General features: G+C 42.4%; 1 protein-coding gene across 3 annotated transcripts; it reads right to left on the bottom strand.

Annotated features, from left to right (window-relative positions):
• Positions 1 to 1,222: 1,222 nt before the first annotated feature.
• Positions 1,223 to 22,595, bottom strand: LOC140737778 (granzyme K-like). 3 transcript variants are annotated; one of them, XM_073064413.1, is made up of 5 exons: positions 22,500 to 22,595; positions 5,193 to 5,352; positions 4,142 to 4,295; positions 2,965 to 3,123; positions 1,223 to 1,537 (listed from the first exon to the last, which is right to left on the bottom strand). In XM_073064413.1, the coding sequence occupies exons 1-5, from the start codon at positions 22,585 to 22,587 to the stop codon at positions 1,367 to 1,369; spliced, it is 732 nt and encodes a 243-aa protein (XP_072920514.1). In that variant the 5' UTR covers positions 22,588 to 22,595; the 3' UTR covers positions 1,223 to 1,366. The 3 variants fall into 3 exon arrangements, with proteins under 3 accessions (XP_072920514.1, XP_072920512.1, XP_072920513.1); XM_073064411.1 differs by having other exon boundaries at positions 2,854 to 3,123; XM_073064412.1 differs by lacking the exon at positions 22,500 to 22,595 and adding an exon at positions 8,945 to 9,047 and having other exon boundaries at positions 2,854 to 3,123.
• Positions 22,596 to 23,055: the final 460 nt, after the last annotated feature.

The following is a 23,055-nucleotide window of genomic DNA, read 5'->3' on the forward strand; positions in this document are numbered from 1 at the left end:
ACTTTATTCTGCACTCTGTTCTTGCTTTACCATGTTCTATCGCAATGCCGTGTGTAATGATTTGATCTGTATGAACAGTATGCAGTACAAGCTTTCACTGCACCTCAGTACATTTGACAACAATAAACCAATCCAAATCCAATTAAATGAACAGTCTGACTGTCAGATGTTAACAGGATTATGAATATTTTAGGTGAGGTAGCAAGAAATGAGTGACAATTTCCTCCTGACACAAATAGAGACAGATAAATGAATTTGAATTACCATTGTACAATTCAGCATGCATTGTTTTGTTATTATAGAATCATGAAATCCAGTAAGTAGGTTCCAAAAATAAGATACTTGCAGCTTAATCAATTTTCAAAAAGCACCTCAAGGCTAAAATTCATCCATTTTTTCTTGTGTTGTGCTAATTCTAAATGCAGAATGATGAATAAAGATCATAATTCATTTTCAGACTTTGGTTCTTTGATACGACTTTCCTTTTAATGCCAAATCACCATGTCCTGTGTCTTTCATTCTCATTTCCCAATCACGTCTCACCCTGAAACTCATCTATTTCTCAAACACTCTTTCTACATCTCAGATCTTCATTTATCTTTCTGACCTCTGTTTTAGAGTGGCACACTCCCTTCCTTATTCCCTCCCTCCCACAGTTCTTCAACTCTCAATCATGTTAATTATCCCAATTTGATTTCATTCAACATGGCTTTACAATTCTACCGCCAGGACTTAAGAACTTTTTAAAAGCTATTATTAATGCTTTTTGAGACGGTGATTTAGATGCATATCATATTTTTTTACTGAGTTAAGTATTGTATGTAATTAGTTTTGCTACAACAAGTGTATGGGACATTGGAAAAAAGTTGAATTTCCCCATGGGGATGAATAAAGTATCTATCTATCTATCTATCTATGCAGCTTCCCTGCAGTGGCTGCCTTCAAAGTGTGCAACCTACAACTGGGGTTTCTTAGACTTTTTCGACCATTCTACCATGCCCTTCCGCCCATGAAGTTGCTACAACCTCTATAAAGCTACTCCACCATCAATCTGTGATATTTTAATGCAAATCCTAATGATCTCACAATCTGATTGCCTCCACTATCGACATCTCTATGGTGCAAAGCAAGTCACTGCTGCTAGTCTAAAATGTCACCTACATGTGGTTCAGTTCACTTTCATAACTTACATCAGTGGACAGGGATTTCACAAGGCAAGGAATTTGATAATTATTGTTTTTTATTGCACTTTGCTGTAACATTTTATGCAAAACAGAAAAGGTAAGGATAGAGGCAAGCCGGCCCTCTAGGCCAATTAACTGAGCATCAGTGTGAGTAAAGCAGAGTGAAGCAGGATTGTGATAACTCAGTACAGCTCTTCAGCATTCTTCAGTGGGTAACAAATTGTATCCCGAATCCAATCAATGTATCTCTTTGTTAGTAAAGTGTACACTGCAGGATATTGGCAGTCTATTGTGCCAAAGGACACAATCCCAGTATACATTTTGTCGCATATCAAAGGGCCGCCTGAATCACCCTGGAAGAGAGAGAAAAAGATGAAGGTGACAATTGAACAGAATTAGCTAAAGTGACAGACTGTAAACTGTCAGTTTGACATCACATCACAATTCATTATCCGTGCCCAGCTGTACCCAGAGGAGGTGTGAGTTTACTTTAGGAGCAAATGTAGGTAACTGGACTCACAAAGAGTCTTTTCGTGGAATGTTTCCCATGGCCTGGATTGAGTTTATTCCTAAATTAGCCATTGTGTAGAAAACCGTCAGCCATCTGCAATCTGTACTTCAGTTTGACTTCAAATTCTGGTGGAATGTGGAAGTTCAGAATGAAACAGATGTCAAATGCTGGTGTAGCTGTCCCTCCGCTCTGCCACTCAACTCTCCACTGAACCCAGCTCGTGCATCTGGCCAGATTCACTTTGTACCCGACCCCCTGCTTTTAAGCAAGACTAGCTGACACAAGAACAGTAACCTCCTTCACTGAATGGAGTTACTGATCTGTGAAATAACTAAATAACGGGTAATGGTCCATTAAATTTACTTTATTTTAACCTTTTTTATTTATTTGCTATTATGTTCAGTTGCCTTTAAACAATTTTTATTAAATATGCTTGTATAGTTTTTAATCATCTCTGACATTTTTCAGTGTGAGCTGTTGAAGGCTGTCAGGATATTCATGGAGGCAAATCCTCAGGATCCAATTCCTGATTCTGCTCAGCGTCCCGAGCCTGGCCTGTCTCACAGGACACCTCATGGGTACAGAGTGTCAGACAGACTGATCCACTCTGTCCCCAACTGGATGTTAGGATCGGACAGAGAACTAGATCTAGCATGATCCTTATTTTCAAATTGACACGATTTAGAATAAATTCTCTTTACATTTTAGACATGTCAATACGTTACATTCCTCCAGATTGACTCTGTTATCTTGCATCTGCACACTTCATCATCACACTGACGGTAGACAAAGTTTATTGGTAGAGAAATCATAGTAAGTTATGTTGACATCTAAATTCAGGGCTTAGATATGAGATGCGAGAAAATGGTTCCTCCATAATCAACACATACATATTTACTTACCTGATTATTATTTTTTTAATCTACCTGGGGATGTGGACATTGCCTGTAAGTGTAGCATTTATGGCCTAAACTTGTTTCCCTTAGCTTCCCTAATGTAACGCTGGACCACATTCTGAAGACTTTTTAATGCAACTGAGTAGCCCTTCAGAAAGCAGTTAAGAGTCAGTAACACTGAGGAAGGGTGGAAAGTTTCAATCTATAGAAGGCACCGGTGAATCACTGGGGTTTTTATACTTAATCCAATATGCATACTTACTTGACATGCATTTACACTGCCTTTGCTGTCACCAACGCAGATCATGTTCCTAGTTATTTTAGGATGCTGATCGTAATAACACATGCCGTTGCATTCTCCGCGATCAATTACCTTGACGTTCACCTCTTGAAGTGTGTCAGAGTAATTTTTTATTTTTGTTTTTCCCCATCCTGCCACGGTGCACATTGTTCCAGATTTCATGTCGGTGATTCCTCCTTTGGGAAGGTTGAGCACATTCACATACTGGTTGATTTCTGCATCAGTCTCGAGCTGTTGACACAAAAACATTGAATTCACATATTTCTGATCCAAAAAGTGAAAAATATCTTGAATGATCTCTTTACTCCTGAAGAGATTTGTTAGTTTATCTATTTAAATTTTTTGTTTTCCAGAATTCTTTCTTATTTTCAGATGATCAAAGGGACAGAGACTCAATTAAAAGTGACCAATAAAATTAAATACCAATTACAATTCGTATGATGGAATCGATAATTTGTCATGAAAATTGTGATGTGGATGATGGTCATAAAGCACTAATTCTACTGTGAAGGTTCTTTACTATCTAACTCTTTCTTTGTTAATGATGAAACTCCAATAAGTCAGACTTAGCAGCTGTCACACTTTTAATTAAAGTTTATATTTAATTTAGTTTAAAGACACAACACAGTAATAGGCCCTTCCAGCCCAATGAACCCAGCCCCCCAATTATACCCATGTGCCAAATTAACTTATTAACCCTTTGTATGTCAAGGACAAGGTTAACTGTGATATTACCCAGGCTTAGACAGCTCAAGTTCAATTTATTGTCATTCAATCGTACACATGTATTCAGCCAAACAAAACAACTTTCCTCCTGACCAAGGTCACAACACAGTACATATACTGTACCTCATACACATAACACATGAAGTAATATGACCACAATTAAATTAACAAATAATAAGTTGCACAGTTAAAAAGTAAAGAGTACGAGCTACTGGCGCTTCATAACTGATGAGACCTGGGTGGTGGCAGGGAGTTGAGTCATGTTACAGCCTAGGGGAAGAAGCTGTTTCTCATCCTCACAGTTCTTGTCGTATTTCTATAGAACCACCTGCCTGACGGAAGGGAATCAAGGAGACTGTTGGACGGATGGGAGGGATCATTGCCAATACTAATATTCTCCACAATCAATAATTCTCATCTCAGTCACAAAAGCCATTCAACAGTTGTTGTTCAGTAAAGTAAACATTGCTAATAAGCAAATTAACTACTTTAAACTGCTTAAGAATGAGAAAAAAATGCATACTTGCAGCAGCATGATATCATCTTTCATAGTCAGGTTGTTGAATTTTGTAATGGGAATCTGTTTGATGATGCGCAGTCTTTGTTGACTTCTCTCAATCTTTGAACAAACATGGGCTCCAAGAACTGCTAGAAGATCCTGGCCTGATGCAATTGTTCTGTTACCAATCGATAATAAAGATAATTAATTACACTTTGCTTAAAAAATAGTTTACAGAAATTCATCAGGCAGGCAACAAACAAATAGTAAACTTCATGGAAATCTACAATTCAGCAACATTATATTTGGTAGTTAATGTGCAGATTCCAAAAGCCAATCGGTGTTCAAGCAAGGGCCAAGACTATACTCCTGATTGAAATTGTTTCAAAGTGTTCATCAGACAAGCTCATTGTAAATTACTCCTTGCAGACATGGTCAAGAGATTCAGTTGTTGTTCAGACTAAATATCAGAATGTGTAAGAAATGTGATCTAAGTGAATTTGACCGTGGAATGGTTGTTGGTGCCAGACAGGATGGTTTGAGTATCTGCTGGTCTCCTGGGATTTTCGGGTGAAACATTCTCTAACTTTTACAGAGAATGGTGTGATAAAGAAGAAAAAGCATCCAGTGAGTAGAAGTTCTGTCGGCAAAAACACTTTGTTGGGGAGAGAGGGAAGATGAGAATGGCCAGACTGGTTCAAACAGACAGGAAGTCAACAGTAACTCAAATAACCACGTGTTACAACAGTGGTGTTCAGAAGAGCATCTCTGAACTCACAGTATGTCAAACCTTGAAGTAGACGGGCTACAGCAGGAGAAGACCATGAACAGACACTCAGTGGCCACTTTTTTTAGCTATAGAAGGTACCTAATAATGTGCCCACTAAGTATATATCTGACCATTCAAACTGACACTTGCTAATAAAAATAAATGCCAATAATACGGTGATACACATATTAATGACGATGTGACAACAGTGCAAAAGGAATTATTTTATGAAAGCTAGGATTGGGAGCTAAGCACTTGTATGTTAATCACAAAATATCTTTTTCACTCATACACCACACAGCTTACTTTTCACAGTGTGCTGCAGTTAGTACCCAGTTTGGTCTGATCAAAGCACCTCCGCAATAGGGAGCAAACGAACCGTTCCTGAAATCTATTTGGAGAGATGCCATATAAGGTTTTGAATGTGGTTTGACTTCATGACCTCCAATAATTTTAGCTCCGGGATCTGCAATATATAGAAGATACTGACATTTTATTTCACATACATGATTATTCACACACAGGTTGTGAACATCACTGACAATGCCAGCAATTATTAGCCATCTCTAATTACCGTTGACAGGGATAACCCTAGAGTAGTTGTACCATGGCCTTGCACAGCAATTCGATTGTACAAGAGTGTAAGAATGTGCAGAGAGTAATGGACTCAGCTCAATATGGCACTGGATTGATTGCTGTAGAAAGCGGGGGGTGGGGGGAGGTAAAGATATGATTAGTGGTAGGTTTCCTTTACAGATGGTGTACATTGCGGAGGATAATGTGTCGGATGCAGAGGTTGATGGGCGAGATGGGCGAGTAGGCAAGGACAAGAGGGACTCTATCACTATTACTGCAGAGGAAAGATGGGGTGAGTGTAGATGTACAGGAAATGGAGGAGATTCGGGTGAGGGGAGCATCAATAGTAGAGGGAGAGAAACCCAAAACCGCATCCTGGGAATAGATGTGTCAAAGGTGTTAGAGGGAATTTGGGGATTAGCACATTTTCATTTAACAAATGACAAGTTCATTGGCCGGTTCATTGGCTATATTTAAGAGGAAGTTAGATATGGCCCTTGTGGCTAAAGGGATCAGGGGGTATGGAGAGAAAGCAGGTACAGGGTTCTGAGTTGGATGATCAGCCATGCTCATACTTAATGGCGGTGCACGCTCGAAGGGCCGAATGGCCTACTCCTGCACCTATTTTCTATGTTTCTATGTGTCCGTATCTGATTATGCATTGTGGATTTAATTTGGACTGTATCTCTGAACAATGGGTTCATAAAAGACATGAACCCCAGACTAGACAATGTTGATAAAAATTAATTAAAATCAGATGTCTGTGGTGTGCATGTAAATCGGGAGGTGTGAAGTTTGTGTGTAGTTTCAAAGGAAATATTGTCCATACATTGTAACTATAAAGTTCTCCTTTGATGTTGAGCACATAAAATATTGAGCCCCATGTTGGGCCTGGAGATCTTTCAACCAAAAGCGTCTCCGAATGATGCCTGCTGCACCTTGTTTTGTCGAATAAGGAAGCTGGAATGAGGAATGTGATTGCACTGCAGTTGGCCAGCAGGGGAAAGTCCAACAGGCATACAAACGAAGCTACATTCTGAAGACTATTGTTCAAATTTCTGGGACAATCTCTCTGCTTAGCATTTTGTGGGTAGCAAATAGTGATGATAGGGTAGACGTAGATTTTTTTTGTAGATGTAGATCCACATAAAATAATTGGGGGTGGGGGATGGGTGGAGTTCTGAGCAGGGCATTTTTCTGCCGTATTTGAGTAAATCCTCCTTTAGGTTGATGTAAATTTACTTTTGTCCAGGAGGATCAAGATGAGAGTATGCTAGAGCGATTTCTGGGTTTAACAAAAATGACTTTGGCTACCAGTCTTCACATCTGAATATGTATTGTGGATTTAATTTGGAGTGCAGCTCAGATCAATGGGTTGCTAAAAAAGCTGTGAATCCCAGACCAGACAATGCTGATTAAAGTTCATTTTGATGTCTGATGTGGCTGCCAATCAGGAGGTGTGAAGTTTGTGCATAGTCTCAAAGAAAGCATTGTCCATCTATTGTAAGCATGGAGTTATTCTTTGATGTTTAGCACATAAAATATCGAGCCCTATGTTGAGCCTGGAGACCTTTCGACCAGAAGTGTCTTGTCACGTACCCTGTGACCGGGTTACCAAACCAGCAGAAATGGAATAATACGTTGGAGTCTGGTAGTACTGTAACTAAAAGTGTTTATTAGTAAACTAAGTGATACAGTACAATAAAATACAAATATACATATAAAACAGGTTAGCAATGATATATACAGAAGTGTGGAAATATAAATCAAAACCAAGCTCTTTCAAAGTCTAGGGGTAAATGAATAGTCTTAGGATGATGCAGAGTTCAGTTCAGTTCAGTTTAAGTCGAGGTAGTTGCTGTGGTACTGTTAGAGAGAGAGAGAACGAGCGAGAGGTGAGCAGTTGCAGCGGGCAAACCTTCCGCAGTCTTCTTGTTCTGTTGTGCTGTTGCAGTCACCAACTGTGACCCCTCTGTTCCCGGCCAGACCGTTCTTCAGTGGTGAGCCTGTCACCCAGGCGAGGGTGGACACACACACAAGCCCCCACCGGTCTGCCTTCACACACTGTGAGCCTCTGATCGATTCCCCCAAATCGATCCTCCAAACCCCCACCTTCCAGTGTGTGCACAATGCTCTTTCAGTGTCCCGTGGCGTGTCTCCTTGTGTCTCAGCACACCTGCCTTTTATCTCTCCTGATGGGGTACCAGCCATCCATCAACTGTCCATGTCCATCAAACTGGGCCATGTCTTGCTGTCTCAGCAGGAATGTTAAAGAGCAAAGAAGAGTGTCCTTGTAGCAAAGGGAAATAATCAGTGAAGAAGCCATGATTCTAAATTATGTCTCTCTCTCTCTCTCTCTCTCCCCCTCTCTCCCTCTCCCTCTCTCCCTCTCCCCCTCTCCCTCTCTCTCTCATCTGTGTAGGATGCCTCCGCCCCTCTTCTTCTCTCTCTCTCTCTCTCTCATTAGCAGCACAAACAGTGTCCAAAAGCCAGACTCATTCACCCGACATTTTAAAGTGGTTGTCCACAGAAAATATGAACCCTAGGGGTACATAACAGTCTCCATATCATGCCTGCTGTAGCTTGTTTTGTCGAATAAAGAAGCTGCTCTGTATCTACCAGTACTTTCTACGGTGGCTTCATTCATGCTCCTACAGAAGACAAAAAAACTGAGAAAAGGGAATAGCATTTTACAGGAGATAAATTGGGAACAGGTATAGTCGAGATAACCCTGGAAATCAGAAGGTTTGTAAAAGATGACAGCTAACAGTCTGGGGTCAGAAGGATCGAACAAGAAGAGGGAGGTGTCAGAGGAGGACCAAGTGAATTTAAGGGACAGCTGAAAGTTAGAGGCAAATTAATAAAATTGACAAGCATACTAATGTTGCCCGATGTAGCACCAATGCTGTTGTCAATGTAGCGCAGGAAGAGTTGGGGAATATAACCTGTGAAGGCTTCACACATAGACTAATTTTCATAGATGACAAAGAGGCAGGCATAACTTGGGCCCATGCGAGTGCCCATGGCCACCACTCGGAAGTCAACCCACAAGAATTAATTTGCTTCTCATTAATCTTCAACATAAACGTACTTAGTTAAAAATTAAATATTGTGAAGTAGATTTACAGGAAAAGTTCATAGTAGTACGAGGAGACACAAGAAACAGCAGATGCCACGGGCTGGAGAAACAATAAGCCAACACTTCTACAATTTCCTTCCCTCCATAGATGCTGCTTGACATGTTGCTCATTGAAATTTTGTAACCATATTTTATATAGTTGTCCTCTCCAAATGAGAAATAAAATCAATGAAGTAGAGATCTATTGGCATATATAGAAGATAAATATTAATGTAGCTAAAACAGAAAATGTACAGTACTTACCATAAACTATGCTTATAATGTGCATCATAAATTAACTATAATTAAAATAAATGCTTTCATGAATAGAAAGTATTTAAGTATTCCTTATTTTGCTACTTACATGCTGGAGCTAGGAAGACGACAATTAACAAAACAAGTGGATTGTACAGTGAAAGATTCATCGTTGTTTCTTCTGTGATAACACCAAAGTTATTGAATTTATAATGAACTTAGAGGGAAGTGGTTTAGTTATTTCAGTGTCCCACCAACACCCTAAACCACTAACGAATGTAAAGATTTGAAATCTATTGTTCCGAATCAACATCAGTTATGGAAAGTCACATGACAGGGTCAAAGTGAATCTGAAATTTTCAAGAAACATTATGGGTTTCAGGGAGGGATTGCTTTTAATTTTGATGTCTATCTCTTAACATTTATTGAAATGCTGTATCCTGATAACATGTAGAACATATTTATTCAGATCCTGTCTGAATACATGCTACATGATACCTTAAAAGACCAATTAAATTTGAGAAATGTCATTTGAATATGCTACTTTTTTGCATTTACTTCCAAATGTTGACAATCCAAGGCCAAATGATATTATTACACTGGATTAATATAGATGGCATCCTTTTATTCACAGATTTGTGAAGATTGTAAAGAGCAGATGGAAATAAAATATCACCCAGATGGTAGTTGGGGATATGGTTGTTGGAATGAAAGGGCCAATAGCACCAGACAACAAAGATTTTGCTTCCTGAAGACTATCTTATGGATTTTGGGCTGCAGATCATGAAAATCACCATGAAATATGCCTAACAGGCAGTATTTCTTGAAATCACCTGTATTTGTTATTTCTGTTCAAAGGTTTCAAAGGTACATTTAATGTCAGAGAAATGTATACAATATACATCCTGAAATGCTTTTTCTTCACAGCCATTCACAAAAAGAGGAATGCCTCAAAGAATGAACAACAGTCACATGTTAGAACCCCAAAGTCCCCCCCACTCCCCTCCCTCCCGCACATAAGCGGCAGAAAGCAACAATACCACTCCCCCACCGGCAAAAAAAGCATCGCCACCCACCACCGAGCACTCAAGTGTGAGCAAAGCAACAGTAAAGACACAGACTTGCAGTTACCCCAAAGACTTCGCATTTCACCCGGTATTCGACATACCACAGGCTCTCTCTCTCCCTAGTAAGGGAGAAAGCGCTGTCTCTGTTTTCACAGTGAGTGGGGAGACATAACAAACAGCTTGCTGGTGTACGATGTTAAAAATCCGTTACGTTGCTTTTATTTCGAGCTCTGTGTCCAAAGATCCGGGCACACAGCCATAGATATCCCGACTTCCCCAAAACGACACGGGTATCCTGCCGTGACACCGACCTTCGATCCACCCGTCTCCAGAGCCCCGAGATCCTAGGCCTCCAAAACTGAGCAGACGTCTAGACCGAGCACTTGGCGTGCCGAACAACAACGACCAGTAATAAAACTCCAAATGTGGGTCCCAATCCCACAAAGAACCGTAGTTAGCGTTAACTCCAGGTCAGGGTCTTCAAAAGAACTCGGAAAGGGAAAAATAAAGATATTAAACAGTTGTTTCTGAGGATGCAAGCAAAGGAGTTGCCATTTAGTGCCATCATCACTCCACTCCTCTCTGTCTTCATTATTCAAGACAAAATAACTGATGTCAAGATTAAGAAAGCTGTATTTGTTGGTCAACAATTTTAACAGGCATTCAATGACAGGTAACTTGAAGAACTTCAACATTTCAGCCACTCTTTGCCTTCTGTGGGCAAGCCAATGATGGATCCACAAAGCAATGTCTCCTTAGATCCCATGCCTCCTTATTTTCTCAATAAGTCTTGCATGGGGTACCGTATCAAATGCCTTGCTAAAATCCATATACACTACATCTACAGCTCTACCTTCATCAATGTGTTTAATAACATCCTCAAAAAATTCAATCAGGCTTGTAAGGTACGACCTGTATTTCACAAAGCCATGCTGACTGTTCCTAATCATATTATGGCTTTTAAAATATTGATATATCCTGCTTCTCAGGATCTTCTCCATCAACTTACCAACCACTGAAGTAAGACTCACTGGCTTATAATTTCCTAGGCTATCCCAGGAAATAGCACATCCTCTACCTTAATATCTGCATGCGCAAGCTTTTCAGTCTGCTGCAAGTCATCCCTACAATTGACAAGATCCTTTTCCGTAGTGAATACTGAAGCAAAGTATTCATTAACTACCTCTGCTAAGTCCTCCGGTTCCATAAACAATTTCCCGCTGTCACACTTGATTGGTCCAACTCTCTCACGTCTTATCCTCTTGCTCTTCACATACTTGTAGACTGGTTGTAGACATACTCTTCACATGCCTTGGGGTTTTCCTTAATCTTGTCCGCCAGGGCCTTCAATGGGTCCTTCTGGCTCTCCTAGTTTCATTCTTAAGCTCCTTCCTGCTAGCCTTATAATCTTCTAGATTCCTAGTTTTTTTTAACCTTCCGTAAGCTCTTCTTCTTGACTAGATTTACAACAGCCTTTGTGTACCACGGTTCCTGTACCTTACCACCCTTTCCATGACTCATTGGAATGTACCTATGCAGAACCCCACGCAAATATCCCCTGAACATTTGCCACATTTCATCCGTATGTTTCTCTGAGACAGCTTCTAGTCTTTATCATTGATTGGTTGAATTAATGCTATTGAGATGATTATTTTACTTAAATTTTTATATCTTTTTCAAGCAGTACCAATCTTTATTTCCAAATCCTTTTTTGATACTATTGACTCTAAAATTCTTCTTACATATGGCAGAATAAAAATCCTCGGTTAAGTAAAAAATATTGACAGAAATCTAAAAAGCATGGCGGGTTGGCACTGCCAAATTTAAGATTTTATTATGGGGCAATTAATATTTGATATTTAATATTTTGGACAGGGTGTGAATATAATTGTAAGTCTACAATGGGTTAACCTTGAATGTAATTCTGTACAAGGGTTTTCAATGGTTTCCAATTTAGGGACTTCGCTTCCCTTTTTTCTTTCCAAATTGAACAAACAAATGGTTAATCCAATAATTAAATATACACTACGAATACGGTTTCAGTTTGTAAATTTTTTGGCTTGAATGAATTTGTTCCATCAAATCCTATTACATCTATTTTTTCCACCCTCTGTTATGGATCAAGCCTTTTCGGTATGGAAAATAAAGAATATAATATGTTTTCGTGATTTATTTTTGGATAAATGTTTCATGTCTTTTGACAGTTGTCTAATAAATATAATTTGCCCAGATCCCATTTTTTAAGATATTTACAGTTAAGAGATTTTTTGAATACTATGTTATCTACTTTTCTGATTTCATATCCAACTGATACCACAGAAAAATTTTTTAAGCTTAAACCCTTATCAAATGGGTTTAATAGCAACCATTTATGATATGATTATGAAAATACAGTCAGGTATATCTGATAAAATTAAGAATGGATGGGAGAAGGAACTTCAACTCTCCTTATCTATAGAGAAATGGGGGGAAATTTTTCGATTAGTTAACTTTTCTTCTCTTCATGCTAAACATACGTTGATTCAATTTAAAGTGGTACATAGGGCCCATATGTCAAAAGATAAATTAGCTCGGTTTTATTCTCATATAAGTCCGATCTGTGATAGATGTCATTCTGAGAGAGCTTCTTTGACTCATATGTTTTGGTCTTGTCCTCTTAGAAAAATAAAAAAGATATTTTTGATACTATTTCTACAGTTTTGCATATTGATTTACAACCTCATCCTATCACTGCAATTTTTTGTCTAACAATGATGGATTTACCCTCTTCAGCTTGTTGGATGATTGCATTTGCTACTTTAATGGCTAGAAGATCTATTTTATTGAATTGCAAAGAGATTAATCCTCCGACTATATCTCAGTGGTTTTCCCAAACCATATCTTGTTCAAACTTAGAAAAAATTAGAAGTGGTACTTTTGATCCCTTGGTTAAATTTGAAGAAATTGGAGGACATTTATTCAATATTTTCATAGAATGTAATCTGACCTTTTCTTATTCCTTTGTATTAACCTTAAATATAGGTAGAGAAGCGGAATTGATGACATTAATGATTGTATCCAATGTAATAAAATCAGCCCAGCTTTGTTTGGTTTAGTTTAGTTTTGATTAGTTTAGTTTACTTTGTTTTTGATTATTAATTTGGTTTTTTAGGGTTTTTTTGGGGGGTTTTTAATCTTTTTATTTCTGTATAGCAAGGACATATATACAAACATGTGGATGGTGCAGGGGCAGAAATGGCTACTTCGAGTGCCAGGCTTTAGATGTTTCAGAAAGGATAGGGAGGGAAGCAAAAGAGGTGGGGGCGTGGCACTGTTGATCAGAGATAGTGTCACAGCTGCAGAAAAGGAGGAACTCTTAGTTCTGTATAACTAAGAGTTTGGGAGGTCAACTATATTGGTGCTACTTACAGCTTTTATCAACATGTGTTAATTACCAACAATGTAATCCCACTCTCTTTGTACTATTATGACTGCTATGTATACATGTTTAAAACTTAATAAAAAGATTGAGAAAGTTCCTGCCTTATAGCCTCATATTTCCACTTACTCCAATTAATCGTTTCCTTAACTTGTCTGTTCCTACCCCTCTCCAATGCTATGGTAAAGGAAATAGAATTGTGATCACCATCTCCAAAATGCTCTCCCACTGAGAGACCAGGCACCTGACCAGGTGCATTTCCCGATACCAGATCAAATACAGCCTCTTGTGGGCTTATCTACAGATTGTGTCAAGAAACCTTCCTGAACACACTTAACAAGCTCTACCCCATCTAAGCCCCTTATTCTAGGGAGATGCCAATCAATATTTGGGAAATTAAAATCTCCCACCACAACAACCCTGTTACTATCACACCTTTCCAGAATCTGTCTCCCTATCTGCTCCTCGATGTCCTTGTTATTATTGGGTGGTCTATAAAAAGCACCCAGTAGGTTTATTGATACCTTCCTATTTCAAACTTCTACCCACAGAGACTCCGAAAACAACCCCTCATGACTTCCTCCTTTTCTGCAGCTGTGACACTATCTCTGATCAACAGTGCCACGCCCCCACCTCTTTTGCTTCCCTCCCTATCCTTTCTGAAACATCTAAAGCCTGGCACTCGAAGTAGCCATTTCTGCCCCTGCACCATCCACATGTTTGTAATGGCCACAACATCATAGCTCCGAGTGCTGATCCACGCTCTAAGCTCATCCACTTTAACACTTTATTTAACACTCCTCGCATTAAAATAGGCACATCTCAAAACATCGGTCTGAGCACATCCCTTCTCTATCACCTTGTGGTGAACTAGATATACCTGTCTGGGCTGCTCCTGTGGCTCCTCCCACAGACCCCTGCTGACTGCTCCTGTGGCTCCTCCCACAGACCCTGCTGACTGCTCCTGTGGCTCCTCCCACAGACCCCTGTATAAAGGCGACTGTGACCCGTTGCTCTGCCTCATTCCCCAGGATGTAGTGTTGTTCATTCTTCCAGTCAATAAAAGCCGATACCTCGCTTCCTACGTCTCAGCGTGAGTTATTGATGGTGCATCACACCTGCCTATCCTCCCTTTCGCACTGTCTCCAAGCTTTCTCTATTTGTGAGCCAATCACCTCCTCTTCTGTCACTTCAGTTTGGTTCCCACCTCCCAGCCATTCTAGTTTAAACTCTCCCCAATAGCCTCAGCAAACCATCCCGCCAGGATGTTGGGCCCCCTCGGATTCAAGTGCAACCCATGCTTTTGTACAGGTCCCAGTGATTCGGAAATCTGAATCTCTGACCCCTGCTCCAATCCCTCAGCCACGCAGTTATCCTCCACCTGTGTCACATGGCACAGGCAATAATCCCGAGATTACTACCTTCGAGGTCCTTCCTGCTTCTCAACTTCTTTCCTAACTCCCTGTAGTCTGTTTTCAGGATCTCCTCCCTTTTCCTGCCCATGTCATTGGTACCAATATGTACCTCGACCTCTGGCTGTTCTCCATCCCACTTCAAGATATCGTGGATGTGATCAGAAACATCATGGATCCTGGCACGTGAGAGGCAAACTACCAGCTGCGTTTCTTTTCTGCGTCCATAGAATCACCTCTCTGACCCCCTGACTATAGAGTCCCCTATCACAGCTGCCATCCTCTTCCTTTCCCTACCCTTCTGAGCCAGATTCTGTGCCAGAGGTGCAACCACTGTTGCTTCCCCCAGGTAGGCCGTCTGCCCCAACTGTATTCAAACAGGAGTACTTATTCTTAAGGGGAACAGCCACTGGGGTACTCTCTAGCATCTGCCTCTTGCCTTTCTCCCTCCTGACTGTTACCCACTTCTCAGTGTCTTGGAGTCCTGGGGTGACTACCTGCCTATAGCTCTTCACTATCACATCCTCACTCTCCCTGACCAGATGAAAGTCATCGAGCTGCAACTCCAGTTCCATATTATGGTCCCTAAGGAGCTGCACTCAATGCACCTGGTGCAGATGTGGTCATCCGGGAGGCTGGGAGTCTCCAGGACCTCCCACATCTGACACCGAGCACGGAAAACTGGCCTCACACACATACTCTGTCTGTATTCTAAACAGATAAACTACCTCGCCTTGACCCCTTATCACTGGAGCCATGTTGAGCCAAAACCTTCCTTCTCTATCTGCCTCTACTCCATCGCCCGCTCCTCCGACACCCGCTTTGTAAAGCTGTCTTTTTTTTAAACTGTTCCCGCTGTTCTCACTGGCCGACCTCCATGTGCTTGCGCAGTCATGCCCCGTTCAAACCACTGAAGAAATAGCCGTCACCTTTTAAACTCCGCTCGCTTTTTAACTCTTCCCGCTGTTCTCACTAGTTGACCACCACAATGCTTGCACAGTCGTGCGCCATTCAAACCACTGAACCCATGGATTATGCAGAACGTAAATATTGAGTGTATAAGGAATATTGATTGGATAATCCAGGGAGGGACAACCTAGTCTTCCTAAAAATGCTGATGGAAGACCTGAGCTCAGCCCACCAGGAAGGTTTAGATTTTGGGATAACAGTGGGGTCGGCCTACTCTGTGATAGTTTTGTGGGCCTGTGAGATAGACCGAAGAAAGTGCAAGAGAAATTGTAAAGCAGCTGTAGTAGATGCAGCTACTGTGATGTGTTCTGTTTGCCGGCGGCCAGCTCACGGAGCATGGAACTGTTCGAGTAGATGTGGGAGGGTAAAGGAGTTCATATGCTACAGATGTGACTGATACGGACATACATGGTTGAAGGCAGTGTCCAAAAAAGAGGAAAGAGGAACAAGTGAATGTCACAGCAGACACACAATCTCTCACCCCATCAGCACCCACTGTGACCAAACTGACCGTCCATCAGATCGTAGAATGGTGAAGACACTGCCTGGGTCAGTAAAAGATGTGGCGATGGCCCCCACTGCCTGCACTGGTGACCTGCGGATGTTCGGGTGTAGTGAAGGAACTAAAACACCTGGGGATACTCAGAGAGACTGCAGCAACTACTAACTCGACTACATGGCCAGTAAGCAAACCCGATTGATCATATGCATAAACAAAAGACAATCTCGCTCTTTAAAAAACCTCGCTGAGATTGCATCCCATTGTGGCAAGACCTGCAACAATCCTGAATAGCTTGTCTCCACAACATACAGATTTTTTCAGTCCTGGAATTGGTAATGGATTTTGCAGGCTCCCCTTGACACCTGAGTCTCAAGAACGATTTGCCTCCACCCTGGGTGGGCAGCAGTATACATGGACCAGACTCCACCAGGGTTTCCACAATAGCCCAGCCATTTGTCCATAAGGTCGTGGCACAGAAAAGCTCTATCTAATGCCGTACGGATCGACCAGCTTAGACAATTTGCAGATGATCTACTAATTGCTTCGGAAGATGAAGCAGGTCATTTAGAGGCAATAGCCAGTGTTTTAGAGATACTGCAAGACAACGGGGGTTTAAAATCAGTTCACACAAGGCTCAGATAGGAAGCCATACAGTACCTAGGCTACACCATTTCCCAGGGTCAGATGACAGAGACTCAGCAAACAGACTCTTGCCCCACCCAGTAAACATTAAGGGAGTGAGGAAAGTAACGGGTCTATTTAATTACTGTCGTAATTTCATTCTAGGGATCTCAGCACTACAGCACCTGATCTAGGCCTTGATTAAAGGAGGGAAGCCCCCTCTGGAGGAAGTGAGTTGGGAGCCAGGGCTTTTACAGATATCAGGAAAGCCCTGGTCTCTGCACCTGAGTGAGTATTACCCGATGTGGCTCGCCCCTTTCACCTGTACTGCAGCAACGAGGGAGGGCACTTCGACACAGTTGTGCTGCAGGTCCATGGGGATACAAGAAGGCCAGAGGCCTATTATTCAAACAGACACCCATTGCAGAAAGACTTCCCTGCTGCCTAGGAACTGCAGACTGCACCACGTGGTCAGTGCAAGTAAATGAACCAGTTGTAGTGGTGGGACAACTCAGACTACACACACCCCATACCCCATAGAGCTCCTGAAGATGGGGGGAGGCAGAGAGCAGTCACAGATAGCAGAGGGCCAGGTATTCGGCATGGACACCTAATACAAAAACTGCTGGAAGCAGTGAGTCTGCCAGCAGAGGTGGCAGTCATCAAAGTGAAAGCTGACCAGAAAGGGGAGAGTCAGGAGCAGAAAGGAATCGAGTGGGCAGACATCACTGAGAAGAAGGAACAACAGCCAATTGAAACTGCAAGCCTGCAGGAAGATATGACAGAAGCCGGTTTAGTCTGTTACGTACCCCATAACTGGATCACTTACCAGCAAAGATAGAGAGGTCCGCTGAAGTCTGATGGTACCATTTTTAAACGTGTTTATTTATAAAGGGGCACAAAAGTAAGGTTAATCCAAACATTCAGATAACATACGTCGTCAATACTCAATCTAAAGCGCAGGTATAATAATAATCAATAAGAAATAAGCTCTATCGTTGTCTAGGGGTAATGTATATATTGTCCGCTGTATATCTAAAAGTCTCTTGCGGTCACTGCAGTTCCACCAGCTGCCGTCTTTTGGGGTGTCACGGTGGTGCACTTTGTTGGAGAGAGAGAGATAGAGATTGAATGGAACAGTTACCCGGCGGGTTTTTCCAACCTTTATGAGTTTGATCTGTCGGAGTCTCGTTGGGGAATGGCCGCTCACTTGTGGCCTCTCCTGTAGCTAAGTCGTTCTTCCGTGGTGAGGTTGCCAATCCCAGGCAAGGAAAAGACGCACACGAACCCCCCCACCAGCTGTCGCTATTAAACGCTGTCACAGGATTTCTAGCGTGTCTTCTGGTGCGTCTGGGGTGCCGTCTTTACAACCCCTCTTTTATCTGAACTCACGGGGTCTCAGATGTCAATCAGGTTGGGATGATGCAATCTCTCTCCATCTCTCCACCCACGTTGCCCTGAGGGTATACACGTAGTACAGGTCCCAATTCACAAAGGTGTCTCCACGAGACAATGACCACAGTCGCCAGCTTTTGCCTCGCCGTGAAACGAGGGACACCGCACGTATCTCTCTCTTCTCTTGGGTCATTGACCCCCCCTTCACTAGGGCTCTTGCGATTCTCACAACGGAGGGGGCAGGGGTCATAACAAGTCAAATTCTATAAAGAGGTGGAGGCAGAAGGGAAGGAGACATGGAGGAGAAAGGGTGCAAAAGGAGGGACCAGAGAGGAGCTGGGCACACGGGGAGGAAGGATTCGTGGTACTACCATGTGTTAGGGAGATACAACTGGAATTATATCATGGGGTGATGCATCAGGGAAGGCAGAGCATGATTACCACCCTGTGGCAGGACTGGTGGTGGCCAGGGATGGGCGAGCTGTTGAGAAATTCTGCCACCATTGTTTCAAATTTGCCCTGCATAACTCTGGTAAGGGCATAAATCTACAGCTGGCAGATCAGTCACAGCCAAAGGGACCCTGGGGAAGCATCCAGATTGACTTCTTGGGACCCCGACCCAAAAGCAGGGGGAATAGCTACAGTCTAGTAATTCCCGATCACTTCACCCGGTGGGTAGTGGCTTTCCCAACAAGGATGGATTCTACCACATGGATTCCAGTTCAGGAAATCCTCCCAAGGTGGGGAACCCCAGTCCAGCTGGACTCGGATCAGGGAGCACATTTCACAGGGAAAGTGATGAAGGAAATATGCCAACTGTTAGGGGTGGATGAGACCACAGATGGTACTTTTAACAAGTAACACTTGTGTCTGTGTGCAGACTCAGCGAGGCAGCCACTGGAAACACAGGACTGTGGTTAAACCACCTTCCTGTTGCTCAAATGTACAGAGAACCTAAGAGATGAACATCAGCCAGCCACACCAGACCTGACCATAGTTGATGGAAACACACTCACAGGAAACACAAAGGCAGAAGACACAGACAGTGCGACAGAAACCTGTAATTAGCATGCTAAAGTGAAATTGTGACAGTTCTACATAGAACATAGAAATTTACAGCACATTACAGGCCCTCAGCCCACAATGTTGTACTGACCATATAACCTACTCTAGATACTGCCTAGAATTTCGGTAGCTCATAGCCCTCTATTTCTCTAAGCTCCATCTACTTATCTGAGAGGATTTTAAAAGACACTATTGTATCCAATTCCACCACTGCCACCAGCAGTGCATTCCACACACCCACCACTCTCTGTGTGGAAAAACTTACCCCTGACATCCCCTTCGTACCTATTTCCAAGCACCTCAAAAAACGATGCCCCACCGCGTTAACTATTTCAGCCCTGGGAAAAAGCCTCTGGCTATCCACATGATCAATGCCCCTCATCATCTTATACACCTCTATCAGGTCACCTCTCATCCTCCGTCACTCTAAGGAGAAAAGGCCAACTACACTCAACCTACTCTCATAACCTATTCCCTCCATCCTTGTAAATCTCCTTTGCACTCTCTCTCTATAGTGTCCACATCCTTCCTGTAGTGAGGTGACCAGAACTGAACACAATACTCCAAGTGGGATCTGACCAAGGTCTTATATAGCTGTAACATTACCTCACGGCTCTTGAGCTCAATCCCATGGTTGATAATGGCAAACATACCATACACCTTCTGAACAACACTGACAACCTGTTCAGCAGCTTTGAGTGTCCTATCGACATGGACCCCAGGATCTCTCAGATCCTCCACACTGCCAAGAGTCTTGTCATTAATGCTAACTTCTGCCATTATATTTGTCCTACCAAAATGAACCACCTCACACTTATCTGGGCTAAACTCTACCTGCCACTTCTCAACCCAGTTTTGCATCCTATCAATCTCCCGCTATAACCTCTGACAGCCCTCCACACTATCCACAGCACCCCCAACCCTATGTCATCAGCAAATTTACTAACCTATCCCTCCACTTCCTCATCCAGGTCATTTATAAAAATCATGAAGAGAAAGGGTCCCAGAACAGATCCCTGAGGCACACCACTGGTCACCGGCCTCCATGCAGAATATGACCCATCTACAACCACTCTTTGCCTTCTGTGGGCAAGCCAGTTCTGAATCCACAAAGCAATGTCCCCTTGGATCCCATGCCTCTTTACTTTTTCAATAAGCCTTGCATGGGGTACCTTATCAAATGCCTTGCTGAAATCCATCTACACTACATCTACGGCTCTACCTTCATCAATGTTTTTAGTCACATCCTCCAAAAATGCAATCAGGCCTGTAAGGCACATCCTTCCTTTGACAAGGCTATGCTGACTATTCCTAAGCATATTAAACCTCTCCAAATGTTCATCAACTTACCAACCACTGAAGTAAGACTCACTTGTTTATAATTTCCTGGGCTATCCCGACTCCCTTTCTTGAATAAGGGAATAACATCCCCAACCCTCCAATCCTCCAGAACCTCTCCCGTCCTCACTGATGATGCAAAGATCATCGCCAGAGGCTCAGCAATCTCCTCCCTCACTTCCCACCTTAGCGTGGCATACATCCCATCAGGTCCCAGTGCCTTATCCAACTTGATACTTTCCAAAAGCTCCAGCACATCCTCTTCCTTAATATCTACATTCTCAAGCATTTCAGTCTGCTGCCAGTCATTCCTACAATCGCCGAGATCCTTTTCTGTAGCGAATACTGAAGCAAAGTATTCATTAAGTACCTCTGCTATCTCCTCCGATTCCATACACACTTTTCCACTGTCACACTTGTCTGGTCCTATTCTCTCATGTCTTATCCTCTTGCTCTTCACATGCTTGTAGAATGCATTGGGGTTTTCCTTAATGTCCACCAAGGCCTTCTCATGTCCCCTACTGGCTTTCCTAATTTCAATCTTAAACTTCTTCCTGCTAACCTGATAATCTTCTAGATTCCTGTCATTACCTAGTTCTTTTAGTGTTTCATAAGCTCTTCTTTTCTTCTTGACTAGATTTACAACAGCGTTTGTGCACCACGGTTCCTGTACCCTATCATCCTTTCCATGTCTCATTGGAATGTATCTATGCAGAACCCCACACAAATATCCCCGGCACATTTGCCACATTTCTTCCATACATTTCCCTGAGAACATCTGTTCCTAATTTATGCTTCCAAGCTCCTGCCTGATAGCCTCATATTTCCCCTTACTCCAATTAGACGTTTCCCTAACTTGTCTGTTCCTATCCCTCTCCAATGCTATGGTAAAGGAAATAGAACTCTGATCACTACCTCCAAAATACTCTCCCACTCAGAGACCTGATACCTGACCAGGTTCATTTCCCAATACACCCTATCTTCATTATATGCATCTTTAGACAATGCCAATTCACAGTTATGCGTCGAACCTATTTCTAACAACTTCTTATATGAGCCCAAAACTCAGTTGTGTGAGGCTGTTGGGACGAGAAGCACTGCTTTCCCGCCAACACAAGTCCCGTGCGCACGTCTCACAGTCTCTCTCCCACCAGTCTCCAAATGGTTTAGGCAGCATGTGGATGTGCGATGTTGCGCTCTTAAACTTTTGTTGTTATTACCTACAATGCACTGATTTTGTGCTTGAAATATTTATCTATGCCTCCTAAGCGTCCTATGTCAAGTCCTGGGCCATCAGCCAAGCGGCAGAGAACGACTCTAAAACTTGAAAAAAAGTTGGGAACTATAAACAGGGCGACGTCAGGTGAAGGTAACACAGCTCTGGGACGCTACCTCGACCTGGATGAGTCATGATCAGAAAGATAAAGAAAAATGCTGAGAAAATATAAACTGCAGCGATTGATTCATCACAAGTGTCTTCAAAGATTGTTATCAAAGTGCATAACCTGATTATGACAAAAATGGAGAAAATGTTGAGTTTGTACATTGAGCATGAAATAAAGAAAAAAACAACACTCAGTTCCAATCATCTTCATGTGAAAGCTTTGGCAATTTCATTTTTAAATCTTTTTTATTAATTATTATTGAAGATTAACAAAAAATAACAAGTCAATATGTCATTATGTACAACAACGAATTAAAATAGCAAATAATTGATTAACAAAGCTAAGCAATATATCATTAATAAGAAGAAAAAATAAAGTGTGGTCACCTTTGTTCAGAGGCTAGTGAGGAAGTGTCAAGTGATATTATTAGCTTTAATGCAAGTAGGGGATGGTTTTCTAAGTTTGTTAATTGTCACAGGCTTCACAACTTACCTGGGTGTGGTGAGCAAGCTAGTGCTGACCACGAAGCTGCTGAACGTTGCCCTTTGCAGTTGCGGACTCTGATAGCTGAGTTAGGCATCACAACAAAGCAGGTGTTTAATGCAGACGAGACCGGGCTTGGACTCGGACTGGGAACAACAGAACACAGAGCCAGGACCCCTCCTTGGGGACAGGACATAGGGCCAGGACTCATACACGGAACACAGAGCCAGGACCCCTCCTTGGGAACAGGATGTAGGGCCTAAGCTTTATACAGAGTCAGGACCCCTCCTTGGGGACGGGGCATAGGGCCGGGACTCATACACAGACACTAAACACAGGGACAGAAAGAGACAGAGATAGATAGTTCCTTCTGTTGGCGTGGCAAGGCTCCGGTCTCACTCCGGTGGCTGAACTTAACGGTGATCGAGGCGAGGACACAGGCGAGGTTGCAGGCAAGGCTTCAGGCGTGGGTTGCAGAAAGAAAGGGAAGAGAAGGGACCAGTCCAGCCGCAGGGTAACGGCAAAGACAGCCTGACTTACCCCACAGAGGCAAGGACAGGGAGGG

The sequence above is a fragment of the Hemitrygon akajei genome, chromosome 13, assembly GCF_048418815.1.
Source record: "Hemitrygon akajei chromosome 13, sHemAka1.3, whole genome shotgun sequence".
In the NCBI taxonomy this organism is placed as follows: Eukaryota; Metazoa; Chordata; class Chondrichthyes; order Myliobatiformes; family Dasyatidae; genus Hemitrygon; species Hemitrygon akajei.

Excerpts from the sequence above, each read along its gene's own strand:
- LOC140737778 (XM_073064411.1), bottom strand. The coding sequence starts at position 22,587 with ATGCCTAACTCAGCTATCAGAGTCCGCAACTGCAAAGGGCAACGTTCA. Across the intron at positions 4,296-5,192 it reads ACTGCAGCACACTGTGAAAA|AACAATTGCATCAGGCCAGG; the intron begins GTAAGCTGTGTG and ends GATTGGTAACAG. Across the intron at positions 3,124-4,141 it reads ATGATATCATGCTGCTGCAA|CTCGAGACTGATGCAGAAAT; the intron begins GTATGCATTTTT and ends TTGTGTCAACAG.